The 17,559-nt window shown below is 41.9% G+C and overlaps 1 protein-coding gene across 3 annotated transcripts in view; it reads left to right on the top strand.

Annotated features, from left to right (window-relative positions):
- The window catches only part of MEGF11 (multiple EGF like domains 11), a 426,707-nt gene that overhangs the window by 317,135 nt on the left and 92,013 nt on the right, over positions 1–17,559 (top strand). For all 3 annotated transcript variants that reach the window (XM_069985852.1, XM_069985860.1, XM_069985843.1), the window contains exon 9: positions 16,893–17,105. In XM_069985852.1, the coding sequence (XP_069841953.1) occupies positions 16,893–17,105 (213 nt within the window). The remainder of the gene's footprint in view (positions 1–16,892; positions 17,106–17,559) is intronic.

Here is a 17,559-nt window from a genome sequence, read left to right as displayed (position 1 = left end):
AAAAAATTGCATGTTTTTTGTGCAATTTTTTCAACCCAAAAAAACGCAGAGCAAAAAGTATTTATGTTAGGATTATTATTATTATTTTTTTTAGTCTAAAGTTACATTCAAAGTGGCACCGAAAAGGACAGGAGGATAGGGTGAAAAACATAATACCCTTTCATCTCACGCATGAAACATATAGCGGGGTGGCTGGCCCACAGAATCTGGCATATGGAAAAAGTAGACGTTTCCTGTATATCAAGATCTCCATCGGCACTCTGGTGACATGAAGGCCTGGTTCTGATGGGTCTCTATGATAGCTGGAGTGATATTCAAACAGGTTTTTTGTTGTTGTTGTTGTTGACATGACTAAAACCTTTAAGGAGTGGTGTGATCAGTAGTGGTAAAGTACTTGTTATGTGAAGGAGGGTCATGGGTTGTGCTTGTGTGGGAATTGGGCATAGCTTAACAAAAAAACTAACGTGGGTGTACATAGCACACCTTGACAACCAACTACTGAAGGTGGTTCAATAACAAGACATACAAGTGCTGCTTTCACATAATGATCAAAAATTCCAGCAATATAGCTTAGAACAAGACATTATGCAAACTTCAACTGTGCAGAATACTGATTTATTCCTGAAATATTCTGTGTATTGGCACCACTTTCCCCAGTGCTGTAAGTGCACAGCCTGCTCCTTATTTTCTCTCCGAGAGGGCTACGTACATTCTAAGGCCACTCTCACACGCCAGTATTTTAATCAGTATTTGTAAGCCAAAACTGAGAGCGGAACGTACACAGAGAAAAAAATCTAATGGAAAGATTTGCACCTCTTCTGTGTTTTGGACCCATTCCTAGTTTTAGCTTACAAATACTGATTTAGGGATGTAATTGTGATTTAGATTAAAGGACTGCGTTTCAATTACTAGATTAGGGATAATAGTCTAAAATTCTTGTAATTTACATTCTGCTTAAAGACATATTGAACACTTATTACAGCATGAGCAGATGACACTCCTTACTCATCCAATTCTGATATGTTTAGCAGTATTAGGCCATGTTCACACATCGTATGTTTTGCATAAATCACGGCCGTTGTTGCAATTTGCAACAACAGCCGTGATTTATACCTAACATAAATTCTATTTTAATGAATAGAATCCCGGCCGTATCGTGTATACGTAGTATACACTCGGTCTGGAATTCCATCCGGCCGCACAATAACTGACATGTCAGTTTTCTGTGGCCACAAATTCATTGAATAGCGACCGCACAGACATGTCAATTTACACAATGGAGTGTGCAGTGGTGAATTGGGATGCAGGCGCACAAGGGTGCATCTGTATCCCAATTCATCAGAAATGAGGATCTTCCGGCAGGGATGATCTTCTCTGACACCGGCTGTTCTGTGACCCGGCCAGGTCACAGAACAGCCGGTGTCTTACGCTATGTGAACATGGCCTTTTTAATTGAATTTTTCACGTGTCTAGGAGGTGTCAGGCATCCATAATAAAGATCTTAAAATGCAACTAAGTGGCTATGTTCACATGTTGTTTTTCTTTCTGTTCTTATGTTTAACTTGATTATTTTGATGTCTGCGCAAACAACGTTCGTTATTTACTATACTGTCCATGCAGTCCATTGAGTTCAATTAAAATATGTAGTAGTATGGTACAGAGCTACTGGCTCAATCTCTGTCTACATATAGCCATCACAAGTAAAATGACCAGTGCAAACATAACCATTAGTAAGGTGCAAACATACCCATTGAAAAGTGCGCTGCCCATCTGGGATGTCACCAAACCGCGGTGTACATTTTGTCTCCTTCATCACCCCCTGACGAGATGCACACTTTTCAATGGGTATGTGTTGCACCTTACTAATGGTTATTTGGACTGGTCACTTTACTTGTGAGGGCTATATGACAGTAGGTCACTCCTAGTAGAATGGACACTAACAGCTCAGTGATATGTGCAGGACATCCTGTGGCCACATGTTGCCTCTAATGCCAGGGCCTCCAACTTGCATTTTCGGTTAATTATTTTGCCAGAAGAACTTGCAGAATAATGGTTGCTGCATAGTCTGTTCTATAATTGATTGCCCCTATCAGTCCAAAAACTAGTGTAAATGTCAGCCTGCAGTCTAATCTAAATGTTGCCCCCAGTCCACAGTCTAGTGTACACCAAGCTCCTGGTCAATTCAGAGCCTAGTGTTAATCTAACCCCCAGTCTGCAGTCTAGTATAAAGTCTGTCACCATTCAAGGGAACCTGTCACCCCCTGTGCCGGGGTGAAGGCCGCCTAACCCCCGCTAGAGACCCTTATACTTACCCCCTCTCTCCAAGTCCCGCACCTGGAGCCGGTCCCGGGACGGAGATATCCCCGTCGGAAGCCGTGCATGCGCGCTGCAGGGATGAGTCCGATGCCCAAAGAGAATGGCTCCATTCATTCTATATGGGCGTCAGACTCATCTCTGGAGAGTGCGCGCCGGGCTTTTGACAGAGATATCTCTGTCCCGGGACCGGCTCCAGGTGCGGGACTTGGAGAGGGGGTAAGTATAAGGGTCTCTATCGGGGGGTCGGACGGCCTTCACCCCGGCACGGGGGGGGGTGAAAGGTCTCCTTTCAGTAAATGTTACCCCTGTTAGTCCACAGTATAGTGTAAATACTTTTTTTTTTCTTTTAAACATAATACTGTTTATCTTTTAATTTGACAACCAAATTATTAAGTGCTTATATTTTTAGATTTTAAAACCCAAATACACGCAAGAGATTGTAAGATACTATTCATATACATATGTTGCAGAAATTCCTGCGACTGAAAATCAGTTCCATACATCTGAAGTCATCTAAGTGCAAAAACACTCTTACAAGGATATTTTTATCCTACCAGTTATAGTCAGCCAGCCTGCACAGCAGGCATTTATACTAAGTCTAGTTTGAAAGGCGGCTATGGTCGCTAGGACACTGTATAGTAGACATGTTCGAGTATAAACATGCCAGTTTTGTCTTTTACTCCTGCGCAGTTCATTAATTCATTGCTTTAGCTATATATATATATATATATATATATATATATATATATATATATATACACAATGTTAACTCTGAAGTAGCAGCATTTTAGCACCTGTAATAACAGTTAATTACACACGACGAGCCTCAGAAAAGCAGAATTGGGAACATTGCACAGGTAATTTGTTGAGCAGATGCTGAATATACTCTTGCGTACCATATTGTTAATCTGGGAAAATCTGAACAATGGTTACCTGACATACCAGAACGCCTCTAATACATTGCATTGTTTAAACATTTTCACATCAGAAGGTGTGAATTGTTTCTAAATGGGAAATTTATTGCAGGCAATAGGAGCATTGACCACAGTGCTAGCAGTAGATCCATCATAGATTTTTTTCTTTAAAGAGCACCTGTCACCTCTCTCCTGACGTGTCTGTTTTATTCAATGATTATATTCCCCATAACATAACATTCTAAAAAGAGTTTTTCCCTTGACTGAACTTGATGGACATTTTGATGGACTTTTTTTCAACTGTACCAACTATGTAACATTCTGGAGAATTGTTTTATAGAACTTTGCATTGTACCGTTTCTATTTGAAACATAAGAATAAATTGACAGATGGGTGGTACCAGTTGTGGGGGTGTACTTCAAAACAAATATTTATTATATCCACCTTGGTAAGGGCCATATTACACCAGCAGATTATCTGACAGATGTTTTTTAACCAAAGCCAGGAATAGACTATAAACAGAGAACAGGTCATAAAGGAAAGACTGAGATTTCTCCTCTTTTCCAAAAAAATCTGTCAGATAATCTGTTGATGTAATAGGATACTATCACTAGGGATTCCCAAAGCAGAAATGCGAGGACTTCCATTGTCTCCTTCTCCCAAGCTCCCTCCAGGGCAGAAGTACTGCAGGCAGCCACCTACCAGACATTTGCTCTGGAGGGAGGACAGGAAAACTACTTGGCTTCCCTGGACTGCCAATGATATGACTGTTCCTGTTTTTCACATTTTGTAATTTTGTAGCCTTTTGCTAAAATTTAAAAAATCCTTTCCCCCAATCTTCTGCACCTCAAAACAAAGAAAAAGCCTCCGATCTTCTTGGGTATGATGCTTTGTACACTGGAATTTAGGGATTTCCTCTTATTCTTCTCTACAAATCCTCTCAAGCTCTGTCAGGTTGGACAGGAACCATTGGAAAACGCCATTTTCGGGTCTCTCTAGAGATTAGGTTTTAGTCGGAGCTCTGGCTAGGTCACTCAAGAACATTTACAGAGTTGTCTCTAAGCCGCCCCTGTGTTGTCTTGGAAAAGGTAAAGCAGACCACTATGGATCACATGTACTTTGCTCAATTTAACTTGGCCTTGACTGGTGTCCCTGTCCCAGCTGCTGAAAAACACCTCCACAACATGATGCTGCACCCACCATGCTTAACTGTAGGAATGGTATTGGACAGGTGATCAGCAGTACCTGGTCTCCTTTAGACATGACGCTTAGAATTGAGGCCAAAAAGTTGAATCTTGGTTTCTTTAGACCAGAGAATGATGTTTATTATAGCCTTTAAGTGCTTTCTTGCAAACAGGCTTTCTTGCAGACAGGCTTTTATTAGGGATGAGCGAACCGGCTAAGGTTCGGGTTCGTATGAACCTGAACTATCAGCTTCTGATTCCCGCTGTCTGCCTGCTCCGTGGAGAGGGTGGATACAACCTTGAGGACCACATGGAAAACTGGGATACAGCCATAGCCATAGGCTGTATCCCAGTTTTCTAGGCGGTCCTCAGGCTGTATCCACCCTCTCCATGGAGCGGGCAGGCAGCCGGAATCAGAAGCCGAGAGTTCAGGCTCATCCCTAGCTTTTATGTATATTTTTCACCTCTGTTACTAAGGCCCTTCTCCCTTGATTACTTAGTTTGCTTGGGTCATCCAGTCCTGATTGTTCCAGACTTCTTCCATATAAGAATTAAGGAGGGAACTCCACACAATCCTTTCTCTGAGCTCTACAGGCAGTTCTTTCCTCCTCATGGCTTGGTATTTGCTCTGATCTGCATTGTCAGCTTTGAGAGCTTATATAGACAGGTTGGGACTTTTTCAAAACCTGTCTAATCATTGAATTTACCACTGGTGACTCCAGTCAAGGCGCAGAAACATCTCAGAGATGAATAAGAGAAACGGGAGGCAAAGGGTCTGAATACGTTTGACCATGCAAAATTTTCTATCCAGATTGGTGGGGAAAAACTTGTTTTTAAACAAGGCCATGATATAATAAAATGTGAAAAAGCATCTGAAGACTTTCTGATTGCATTGTATAGACTGTCCATATGGAGTAACTGTCCACATATCAGAGCCCCCCCTGGGCGTCTGTAAGCAGGCAATGTAACCCACAGTGGGATACATTGCACCGTCCATTAGAACCCTACCAATTTATACCCCCATTATAAACAAAACGTGAAGCAAACAGCTCCTTATAGAAATAAGAGTCACAAGCTGTGACAATGTAGAATACATATGGTAATAGCTAATACAGGGACAGGGAAGAGATTATAATATATATAGTGTATGTAATAGTTTATTTTTCATTTTTAAATTGGAGGTTGTGTTTAATCTGTTCCCTGGGGTTATCTGTGCAATCCTGTTCTTCCTTTTCTCATTATTTTAGTAATTTAACTGCTATAGAATTTTATACTAAGTCCTCAATGAAATACGGTATATACCTTTATGTTTTCATATATCTTCAGTTACAACAGCCTATTCACAGCAGCAGGCCAATATGCCCTCAAAGGACTAAATGGAGACATATATTAGGAATAAGAGATCTGTCAAAAACAACTTGTTGGTGGTTGTCAAGTGGCAACATATTATTTTCTACACTACAATTCATACAAAGACTAAACAAAAATAATAAGGCGGCTATATTACAAAGCTTCTAGATTTTATATTTATTAACTATAGCCAAAGTTAGTCATTTCACTATATCTGCTGTCTATACAAATGTATCCTACATTGCTGTGGTTACTAAATAATTGACTGTAATAGAATTGTTATTGTTTGCCTATTCAGTAATGGATGGGCTACCTTATACACACATGGCTTTTTATTTGTACTCACTTTAGATTGTGAGGTTGTGATTGTTAGGGCCCCATTACACAGGCGATAATCTGCCAAATGATCTTGCCTAGTGCCTAATAATCATTAGCCGTCAGGGGCTCATCGCTATGTGTAATAGTGATGCTCAGTCAATGGCTCATGAATGTATAAAAAATATATATATATATATCTTTATACATACCTGTCAACGCACCCGTTGTTCTTCTAGCTTATGCCTGCTCCCAGCAGCCGCCCCTGGAACTTCTGAGACGGTCTCTGAAGTAACAGGCTGCTCAGCCAATCACTGGCTAAGACGGGACAGTGCCACGGCCAGTGATTGGCTGAGCAACCTGTCACTTCAGAGACCTTCTCAGAAGTTCCAGCAGCGGCTGCGGGGAGCCGGCAGAGGCTACAAGAACAATAGGAGTGTGGACAGGTATGTATAAAGTTTATTATTTTACACTTAAGGCAAGGGAAGCACGGACATCGCTAATTATATAGATAGTATTGCAGGGAAATTCTTCCATTACTTACTATTGGTAAATGTATATTATCTTTAGGCCACCACTGGAGATCTGACAATGTCACATGCTGTCACTATGATGTTTTATGTGCACTTACCATAAGGCTGTATATTTCTACTGTTTTAATTATACTCTAGATCGTCTTGGTATTTTGGACCTTGTAGCTTTTTATTTTGGATATATATATATATATATATATATATATATATATATATATATATATTTTTTTTTTTTTTTTTTTTAATTTGGTGCCCTCTTTCCTTGTATTATTATTGTTTTTGACTACCATTTTAGTCCTCTATTAGGATATGCAAAGCAGTTCTTTGATACCAACTTTCCCTTCAAGCCAACTGTCCTTTCAGTGTTTAACCCCAATGAGTCCTAGAACATGACTGGGGATATAAACCGTGCCAGAAAACTCTCCAGAAGGAAAAGTAACCTGTAGACAGCTGTTTCTGGGTTATTACCTCTCATCCGTACAAAACAGGTTGCTGGCTAGTTGCAATGTGGCCTATTATTATGAAATATTACCCCTTTGGTCCCACAGTGATAGGCCTCTATGCTGCCAGCTAGCACCCTGTTCTATACATTTAAAGGGCAATAACCCATAAAAAGCCTAAACCAGCCGGGTCACAGAATGGCCGGTATTTAACGCAATGTGAATTTGGCCTTAGGGTGCATTCACACTATGGAATCCACGTGGATAAGCTCTGGCAGATTTTGTCCCCAGCGCTCCTGCTTGAAGATTTGCCCGGCCCATAGGCTCCATTCTATTCAGACAGATTCTGCCATCCATCCAAAAAAGAATTGACATGTCAATTTTTTGGACGGACGGCGCAATTGAATGGACCATAGAATGGAGCCTATAGGATGTTCAAACGATGTTCAAACAGGAGCGAGCACAGAATCCGCTGGAGTTTATCCGTGCGGACTCGGTAGTGTGAACATACCCTTAAAGAGAAAGATACCTAGAAAAGGTGATGTTAGAGAGCTGCTTTGCCTATCCTTCTTCCCAGAATTCCTAGTAGAGCAGGAATGATTTATAAGTCTCCACACGTCTTTGTGAAGCCATCCTCAAGGAGAAACCTTACCATTTATTTCTGTATCAGTATTGTTGCTTATTCATAGCAATACCCCCACACCCTTATAAGCACAGTGAGCTGATACACAAGCCAGTCAGAATGGATACTCCCTCTTGACAATATTTCCTAATTCCTGCAATTAGATTTTTCCATTTAATACTATCCCCAGATAAACCAGTTGAAGACAATTATTATGGTTTGGTTCACTGGATTGACCATGCCCAAGAAAGACCAGTGAAGTCTTGAGCTTTCTCCACCAAGGCAATGCCCCCGTTTCAGGCTTAAACATGGCAGCTCAGGATTTAATCGTTGAGCGAGATGCGAGGCAGAGTCGGTTGCGCATGCATGAGCCAAGTGTGGAGAGCACATCTTCAGCCTCCTGTGATTATCCGTTGTGTTCATTAATAGGGTGTTTGTATAAAATTCATTAGCAGCCTGAGCTGTTTGATCTCTAACTAAACAAGTTAGCAGAATTGCTTGTTTGTGAGGGGGTGACGGGGGGGGGGGGGAGCTAATTATGTAAAGGACATGAGTCGTCAATATTTAATTTCCAGTCACCGTATCCTTGTGGCTGATAAAGCTTTAACCATTTGGATCCTGGCAGCCACTCATACATAGAGGAAGAGACACATAGATCAAGATTTAACCACTGGAACGAGGAACGAACAATACAGCTGTCTCTAAGGCGGTAGTTTTTACAAGCACTTTGCATTTTTACACCGCTTTACCAGAGCTGTCCAAATGTTGGCCAGACATTGACCTTTCTACGGCCACCTGCTTTTCTGGGAAACTTTATAGACTGATCTGTCCAATGTAGGTTTATTATACAAGATCCAGCATTATTTTACAGTCCAACTAACACAGAACGAATCCATTATTTTTTTTTGGGTTCCAGATTTTTTGAAAATTTCTGTAAGTACGAGTATATTTCTGCTGCATGAACGCTTGTAATCCTCAATAGCCCGTAATAGATTTGCATCAGTTTTTTCTCCATTAAACCCTGCAAATAGTGTAATTCTGGATATTTTATAGTATATTTCACAAGATATTGATTTTCTGTTTCCCCCTAGGGTGTACTAATCCTTTATTAATGTCACCGGCGGAGCAGTCAGCAGAGCAGAAAGTGTTAAGCGAGACTTGTCCTTGCTCTGGATAACAAGTTATTAGTATTCCGCTCGCATTTCCTGGACCCCAGCCCGTGCAGGGATACGCTCCCCTGGCCTCTGGAGAGGTCCCCTTCTCAGCCTGTGCTCTGCATGGAGAGAGCAGTTCACTTGGTTAATAATACACCTGGAGAGACAAATAAGATGTGCTATAAATTACCATTAACAAGGAGATCCGAAAAGTGACATTTCAGTCTCCGGATGGGAGATGGATGTCTCCCAATCCTAGACTTTTTCCAAATAGTTAATTCTATCATATATATATATATATATATATAGCATGTTTCTGTAAAGCAAGCTTATTTTCCCCAGCAGTGTCAGATGCAGCCATTTCTGTGTATCTGTGCCAGATCTCAGCAGGTGTAGGCTTTGCTGGTCACACTCCCTGTACAGACAGAATGAGCCAGGCTGGCGTGCTAGGCACGGTGCACACAGGAGGCGAGCAGTCTCAGCATCTGATCCCGTACACACAAAGACCTCATCAATAGCAGAAATTCACCGAAAGTTCTGTTTATAGAGAACAGCACAGGACCCCGGAGCTAGGTGTACATGAGTTTATATAAAATCGCTTTTAAATAATAAAAAAAGGACTTGTGTTCATGTCGTGTTTCATACTCAGGAGATATTCTTCCTGCTGTTAGCAGTATATGGAAAGAATTTAGTCACAGCGGATGGAAAAAGAATGTCGTCACCAACTAATATTCTAATATTCTTCATACGCTAGAAAGGCTGAAGCCGCTGCTTGATGACTCTTTGCGGAGGTGTCCATTTGTATTTATTCATTAATAAGAGTATGGGGCTAGACCTCACCAATTCATCTTCATGGTTCCTTGACAATGAACTTCATGTCAGTCATGTTATTGGCTCTTAGTAAATTGACAGCCTTGTAAATTATATCTATAGAAAACCTATCACTAGGACAGGCCCCTTTAGATTATAGTATATTACCAATGCCCTAATAATCATTAACTATGGGGGAATATTGTATACAGCAAGCAACTAGAGGTTAGTGTATAACTTATCACATCTCTAACTTACTAACATCTCTAATTTTAGTCCTGTAGTGTACCATAGAAATGTCATAGTCTAAAAAAAAATCCTGTACTAGTAATAAGCTTCCTTGAAGTATTGGCTCAATGTACAAAATGTCTACTTGGGACCATGATGCAAAGTTCAACATTTGCATAAAGCAAATTATACCTTTTTTGTAGGCTTTCCCCCCAATGGCCACAAAACCATTATTCAGAAACTCTTAGGTGGTATTTATGAGAAATGGCCGAAAAGAAGAGGAGAACATTGGCAAAAAGTAACCAATCGGATTTCTGCTGCTATTTTTGGTCCCTTAAGACGAAATATAGAAACATACGTTGACCGATCATGACATTATCACCTGCCTAATACTGTGCAGCTGTCCCTCCAGATGCCAAAAGATCTCTGCTCTACGAGGCATCCTGGTACCTTCTCATCCTTCTATAAGTAATGTACATGCATTCAGTTGCGGATTAACTTTACCATAGGCCCCAGGCAGTCACCAAGCCTGGGCCACCCAACCCATGATTTGTTTGCAAATCATGGCAGAATTGTAGCCAGGAGACAATATATTACTGAAAGTCTGTTTGGGTGGCATTGGGCCCCCAGGAGCTCTAGGCCCCAGGCTACCGCCCAAAACAGACCTATTATCATGTGCTACTGCATGCATCTGGCTATCCACAGGATGTAAAAAGAGACATAATTCATCCGACCAGGTCATCTTCTTCCTTTGCTCCATGCCCCACTTCTGATACTCACATAACCATTGTAGGCACTTCCAACAGTGAACAGTATGGTTACTGTGGCCAATTTGTGGCTATAGAGCCCCATTAACAGCAAGGAGAAATGCATTGTGGGGGAGATCTATCAAGATCATCGTATTCATATACCGGTCTTAAATAAAGCCTCTCCCCCATGCAGTCTGCCAGATTTACTAAGAGGCATGCGCAGGCACAGAATCTACCCCTGCTCCTGTGTAGGTGTAGATTTCTACCATTAGATGTGTGAGGAGGCCATGGCCCCACCCCGCCATGCCAACCATCGACCCCACCCCTTTATCTCATTGCCAGTGTTCCCTTTTTTAATGAATTGTAGCACAGTAATTCTTCACTTGCCATACATCTATAAACATTGGGTATCCATGACCCTATTGCCCTTTATCCCTCCTTGGAGGACTTTTGGTGTGTACTAACCACTACATAGCAGGGACACCTGTCAATTAATTCTGTAACGCAGTCATCTATTCTTTACAATTTAGCCATCACAAGTCTCTCAGATCCTTATTCTTGCTCTATCGCATCAACATCAGGAATTGACTGATCACATGCTGTCTGACATATCCCTCACTTTGACCCCACATAATTCATGTTATTCCCTTCACCTCTTTTATTGTTATGGCTGATTGGTGTATTTTATTAGATGTATTATGACCAGGTAAATTAAATTCACTTTCTGGAACCGCAGTAATCCAGCCTCTGGGGAGCAAATAGACATTGTGCTTATCATCAAAAGTGAACAACCTCATAGTAGGTGATGTCTAAGCCCCATATTTATATATCGTAGTATGTTGCAGAACTCTCTGGATATAATTATCACTTCCATACATCCGGTGATGCTTCTGTACCGTGTTCATAGATTTCTACTATCAGATGAATTGGACAGTTACAGAAAGACCTGTAACATATCTGCCATGTGTGAACATCGCCTTACCTTGCCACGGAACATTTTTTTCTTGTACTTTTAAGTAGGCCTTCCTCATCTAAATCTCCATCTCTGGACCGCTCCTTACAAGTTGTCTTTCAACCATTGATGGAACTTGAGTTAAGAGTCTGCAAACACTTAAGCGCCATTGGAAAAAAAAAGGTTATATTTAATTGTTCCTATTAAATGTTATGGTGGGAGATGGTGAGGCTTTAAACGGTTTATTTTCCTTTATGGGCATAAACAGGGTTATTTGTATCAAGAGGATTGATGATTGCTTCTCTCCTTGATAGGAAGGAACTCATGTGGATACATAAATTACTACCACTCCTTCCACTTGGTTTAAATATTGATTCAGATGTTCACACCGTCTTATAAGTAATTGACGTTATGTATGGAGACACATGCACACATGTTTTATTATCATCACCGTCACCTTTTCTATCTTGACGCATGGTTATTAATTGGTGTTAAGTTGCATGTATTTAAACGGTTCGTGTCCGCGATTGTGATAGAAATGTTGTATTGATGGAATTATAGCAAACGACTAGAGCATAGCCGAGCCAGGCATAAAATTAACCTGTCCGTATAAAACTCAGTGATGTATCCTGATAGAATCATCAGGACAACAATGCGGAGCGGAATGAAGGATCTATGCAAGTCTATAGCTCACTTTCTCTCTGTTTTATATACACAAGACCATTATGAAAAGCTTTATTAACAGACAGAACAAAAAACACAATGCTGACTGATATAACCTGACACTCTGTAATGTATTGGGGTCAGCAGGATAAGCTCGGAGGGTTCTCAAATATCCTATTTTCCTTTTTTAGTTTCAGCCATCACAACTTTTAGCCCTTTCTATCATCAGTAATTTCTGGCTTTCGGAATTCTTCACCTTCTAAGAGCCACATGAGGATTTGATTTTTGTAGGACAAATAGTTATCCTTAAGGGAATCTGTCACTAGGTTTATGCTGCCTTAAATGAGGGCAGAATAACTAGTGACAGAAATGCTGAACAGATTGGTATATTACTTATATCACTTTGTTCAGCCGTTCTCCTAATATGCAGGAGAATAGGATTCTTGCCACAACCCACCCTCCAGTTGCTGATTGATAGTTCATTGCCTATATACAGCATGGATAGATAACTGCCAATCTCATTTCCCATAGCAAATATGGAGGCTTGCAGAAAGGCCTCTGGTACCCTTCCGATTGATCACTATCACAGCCAATCGGACCCCTGACAGGTGTGACACCTGTTGGTTAAATCTATACATGCTGTGATTGCTATTGGTTGTTTAGGGCTTTGAGGGGGGCTTTATCTATGTGATTTTACTAGCAATACATCTAAACAGCAAAACATAAAACATCAAATATATGTAAAAGTTGTGTTTTAGCAATAGAGGGTGGAGTTTGTTAAGGAGTATTGTAACCCTGGCCTGTGGGTTTAGTAATTTATTAGTAGTGGAATCCCAAATCCACCGGTGAGAGGGGTGTTTGGTGTTTTTTTGCTATTGTTTGTGGCATTAGAAGCTTTAACTTCAGGCAGGTGTGTACTGTAAGATACAGCACACCAACCCAATATAGGCTGTGTTCACATGTGGCATTTTTTTATTGTGTGTTTGAATTGCAAAATTCATAGGAAATTAGCAGCAAAGGTACATCAAATATGCCATGTGTGAACAAAGCCATAGAGCGGGCTCAGCTCAAAAATGCAGCGACCACCAAACCACCATAAAATATTTACAGTAGTCATTAACAGGTTAAGGCTATGTTCACACAACATATATTTTCATAAAATCACAGCCGTTGTACAACGGCCGTGATTATAACAAAAATATACATTACCTTTCCTTCTATGGGATCCCGGCCGGAGTGTATACAAATAGTATACGTTCTGGCCAGGATCTCTTGCGGCGCCGGAAACAATTGACATGTCAGTTTTCTGCGACCGCTATTCATTGAATAGCGGCCATAGAAAACCATGTCACTGCACACTGTGGAGCGAGAGGGCAGGATGCGCCCGCATCAGAACACTGTGGCCGAAAAGATCATCCGGACAATACTGCAGTACTGGCCGGGGTGATCCTTTCAAAGACCAGCCATTCTGTAACCCGCTGGTTCACGGAATGGCCGGTCTCATACATTGTACGAACATGGCCTAAACATGGAAATATGATTGCTTCAGTTTGTTGGAAGAGTATCCCCTCACGGTGGCGATGTGTAACTGCAGCTTAACTCCGGTTCATACGAATAGGAGCTGAGCTACAGCTACACAATAAATAGAGACAAACTCCTTTCAATTAGGGATGGTCCGAACCGGTAATGATTCCCGCTGTCTACCCGCTCCGTGCAGCGATCGGATCCAGCTACTATGGCTACTATGTGGGGCATATATGGGGGCATTGGCTACTATGTGGGCACTATATGGGGCATTGGATACTATGTGGGGCATATATGGGGATTGGATACTATGTGTGGCACTATATGGGGGCATTGGCTACTATGTGGGCACTATATGGGGGATTTGCTACTATGTGGGGCATATATGGGGGCATTGGCTTTTATGTGGGCACTATATAGGGCATTGGATACTATGTGGGGCACTATATGGGGGCATTGGCTACTATGTGGGGCACTATATGGGGGGCATTGGCTACTATGTGGGGCATATTTGGCGGCATTGGCTACTATGTGTGGCACTATATGGAGGGATTGGCTACTATGTGGGGCACTATATGGGGGGATTGGCTACTATGTGGGGCACTATATGGGGGATTGGATACTATGTAGGGCACTATATGGGGGGATTGGCTACTATGTGGGGCACTATATGGGGGGATTGGCTACTATGTGGGGCACTATATGGGGGATTGGATACTATGTGGGGCATATATGGGGGCATTGGCTACTATGTGGGGCACTATATGGGGGCTTGGCTACTATGTGGGGCATTGGCTACTATGTGGGCACTATATGGGGCATTGGCTACTATGTGGGGCACTCTATGGGGAATTGGCTACTATGTGGGGCACTATATGGAGGGATTGGCTACTATGTGGGGCACTATATGGGGATTGGCTACTATGTGGGGCACTTTATGGGGGTATTGGCTACTATGTGGGGCACTATATGGGGATTGGCTACTATGTGGGGCACTATATGGGGGCATTGGCTACTATGTGGGGGCCTATATGGGGGCATAGGCTACTATGTGGGGCACTAAATGGGGGCATTGGCTACTATGTGGGGCACTATATGGGGATTGGCTACAATATGGGGCACTATATGGGGGCATTGGCTACTATGTGGGGCACTGTATGGGGCATTGGATACTATGTGGGGCACTATATGGGGGCATTGGATACTATGTGGGGCACTATGTGGGGGATTGGATACTATGTGTGGCACTATTGGAGTAATTGGATACTATGTGGGGTACTATAATGGGGGATTGGATACTATATAGGGCATTTTGGGGGGATTGGATACTGTATAGGGCACTATTCAGTCAGCAGCATGTGGTGACTATAGGGGAGTGGCTATGGAGGGTTGCTATGAGGGCGTGGCTATGGAGGGTCGCTATGGGGCGTGGCTATGGAGGGTCGCTATGGGGGCGTGGCTATGGGGGCCGCGGCGTACATGTCCCTCTTTGCTCTTTGCAAAAGTTGGGAGGTATGGAGAAGCTATGCTGTCAGTTCTGGAAACCCCTTTAACGTGTACTTCTAAATGACAATAATTAACTTCCATGTTGTTTGTTAACATTTCAGTTCATTACTTTTTTGCTGTCTTATAGTGTAGTAATCCATGCAATTAATCCAGCAAAAAAAAACAAAAATGTTGTATTGTGTATTCTTTTTTTTTTTATAGTTTGTCAGTGGGAAAGTGGGAAATGGATTCTGCTAAATTGCCTACAGCAAAATGTGTTTTTAGCAACCGTTTACCATATGCATTTTTATCCTTGTCAAGAAATATAAAAGTGAGCATTAAAGGGATGCTCTGGGCTCTTACAATTATTTTTAATATATTGCTATGATTGGATAGAAAATACTAAAAATCATATTATCGCCTACCTTACTTCCTCCTGTCACTTCTTTGGGTCCCCCGCTGAACTCTCGCGCCACTGCTTACGAGAAGGATTCGTCTTGGTGGTAACAGCCTGCTCAGCCAATGACTGGTCTCGGTGCTTCACTCAGTGATTGGCTGAGGGGGCTGTCACTGCTGAAAGGAGTCCGTCTTGGAATCTGCAGCTGGAGTGTTCGGGGGACTGCAAAGAGGAGACAGGAGAACCCACAAAGGAGTGTGGTAGGCGATACTATAATGTTTATTTTCTATGCAACCATAGCAGGATAGGAAAAAATATTCGCCCAGACTACCCCTTTAAGCGTAAACACAAATGCAGCATAAACACAGCCTTATTCTTTGTGCATTATTCTGGTCTTTGAGGACCAGAAGGAAGTTTTCAGTACTTTTTAAGTGGACATCGTAATGAGTGGAGTCATGCATGGGGGATGCATCCCCATTCTTGGTATCAGTGGTGGTCCTAGCTATCAACTTGTTACCCATATTTTATGCATAGGCAGTAACCAGCTTAGACAGGAATACCTATTTAATACAATTTTTTTTAATTTAAGCTTTTACATTTTCGTGTGACTGTACTGACTCACAGTAGTGTCCCTACAGTCCTGCAAGGATTTAAACACTTTAAGTCCTCCAGGCATCTTAATGATACATGATGCCCAGATGTCATTCATTTCACTGTGCACCTTCACCGTTATTTTGGAACTACTTAAGGCCATGTTCACATGGCGTAAGACACTGGCCATTCCGAGACCCGGCCAGGTCATGGAGCGTCCGGTGTCAGAGAAGACTGCAGTACCGGCCAGATAATCTTCACTTCTGATGAATTGGGTTGCAGGCGCATCCGTGCACGCCCGCATTTTCAATTCGCCATTGCACACAATGAAGCGTGCAGCCGGAGCCGCACACCCCATTGTGTGCACTGACAGGGTTTTTTGTGGCAGCTATTCAGTGACATTTCCGTTTTTTGCAGCGCCACTACAGATCCCGGCCGGAGTGTATACTATGTGTATACACTTCGACTTGGATACCATAGACGGCAGTACTACGTAAGTTCCATAGTAATCACCTTTTGTTGTTGCCAATCGGCAACAACGACCGTGATCATTACGAAACTTACGTAGTGTGAACATAGCCTAACAGTTGAAGAATATAGATTATTTGAACATATTGACCAGTATGAGACTTGATATAATGATTGTTAATTTCCTTGATCTATAGGTGCCAAGAAGAATGCCCGGTTGGTACCTATGGCTACCAGTGTGCCGAAAGATGTGACTGCCAGAACGGAGCCAAGTGTTACCACATCAATGGTGCCTGTTTATGTGAACCAGGCTTTAAAGGCATCCTCTGCGAGGAGCGTGTGTGTGCCGAGGGACTGTATGGACTGAAGTGTAACAAGAATTGTCCGTGTAACCTGACCAACACCCGTGGGTATGTACAGTACGCTGTAATCTATAGGGGGGACAATTCTCTCTTTTATTCAAATATCTTTGTGTCCAAGGAAGAGCGGATGTTATAGGGAAATCCTTTATACTAAAATCCCTGCTGAAACATTAGATATTTCTACTAAATGAACTGGAGGGAAACAATTCATATTACTCAATTCTCTTAGGGAAACAGAGGTGACGGCTGCCAATGTGACGACTGGATGTCAATCAGATATGAAAGAATAGAATTTTTAACAAGATGACAAAAGAGGACAAGCCAAGGACTGAACTTCTTAGTGAAAGCGTTTTAGATTAGACTCACAAATTATCAAGATTGCAACCCTATGCATCCCAGTACTTAATGTACGGTAATATATAGACAGTTTTTTCCATTACTTTACATCCAGTAACCCATTATAAAGAGCATTATCAACAGAAATGCCGCAAAGTGTAAAGAA

This window comes from Dendropsophus ebraccatus, chromosome 1, assembly GCF_027789765.1.
Source record: "Dendropsophus ebraccatus isolate aDenEbr1 chromosome 1, aDenEbr1.pat, whole genome shotgun sequence".
NCBI classification, from domain to species: domain Eukaryota; kingdom Metazoa; phylum Chordata; class Amphibia; order Anura; family Hylidae; genus Dendropsophus; species Dendropsophus ebraccatus.
The sequence above is the reverse complement of the archived record's forward strand: the minus strand, read 5'-3'. Positions and strand labels throughout refer to the sequence as shown.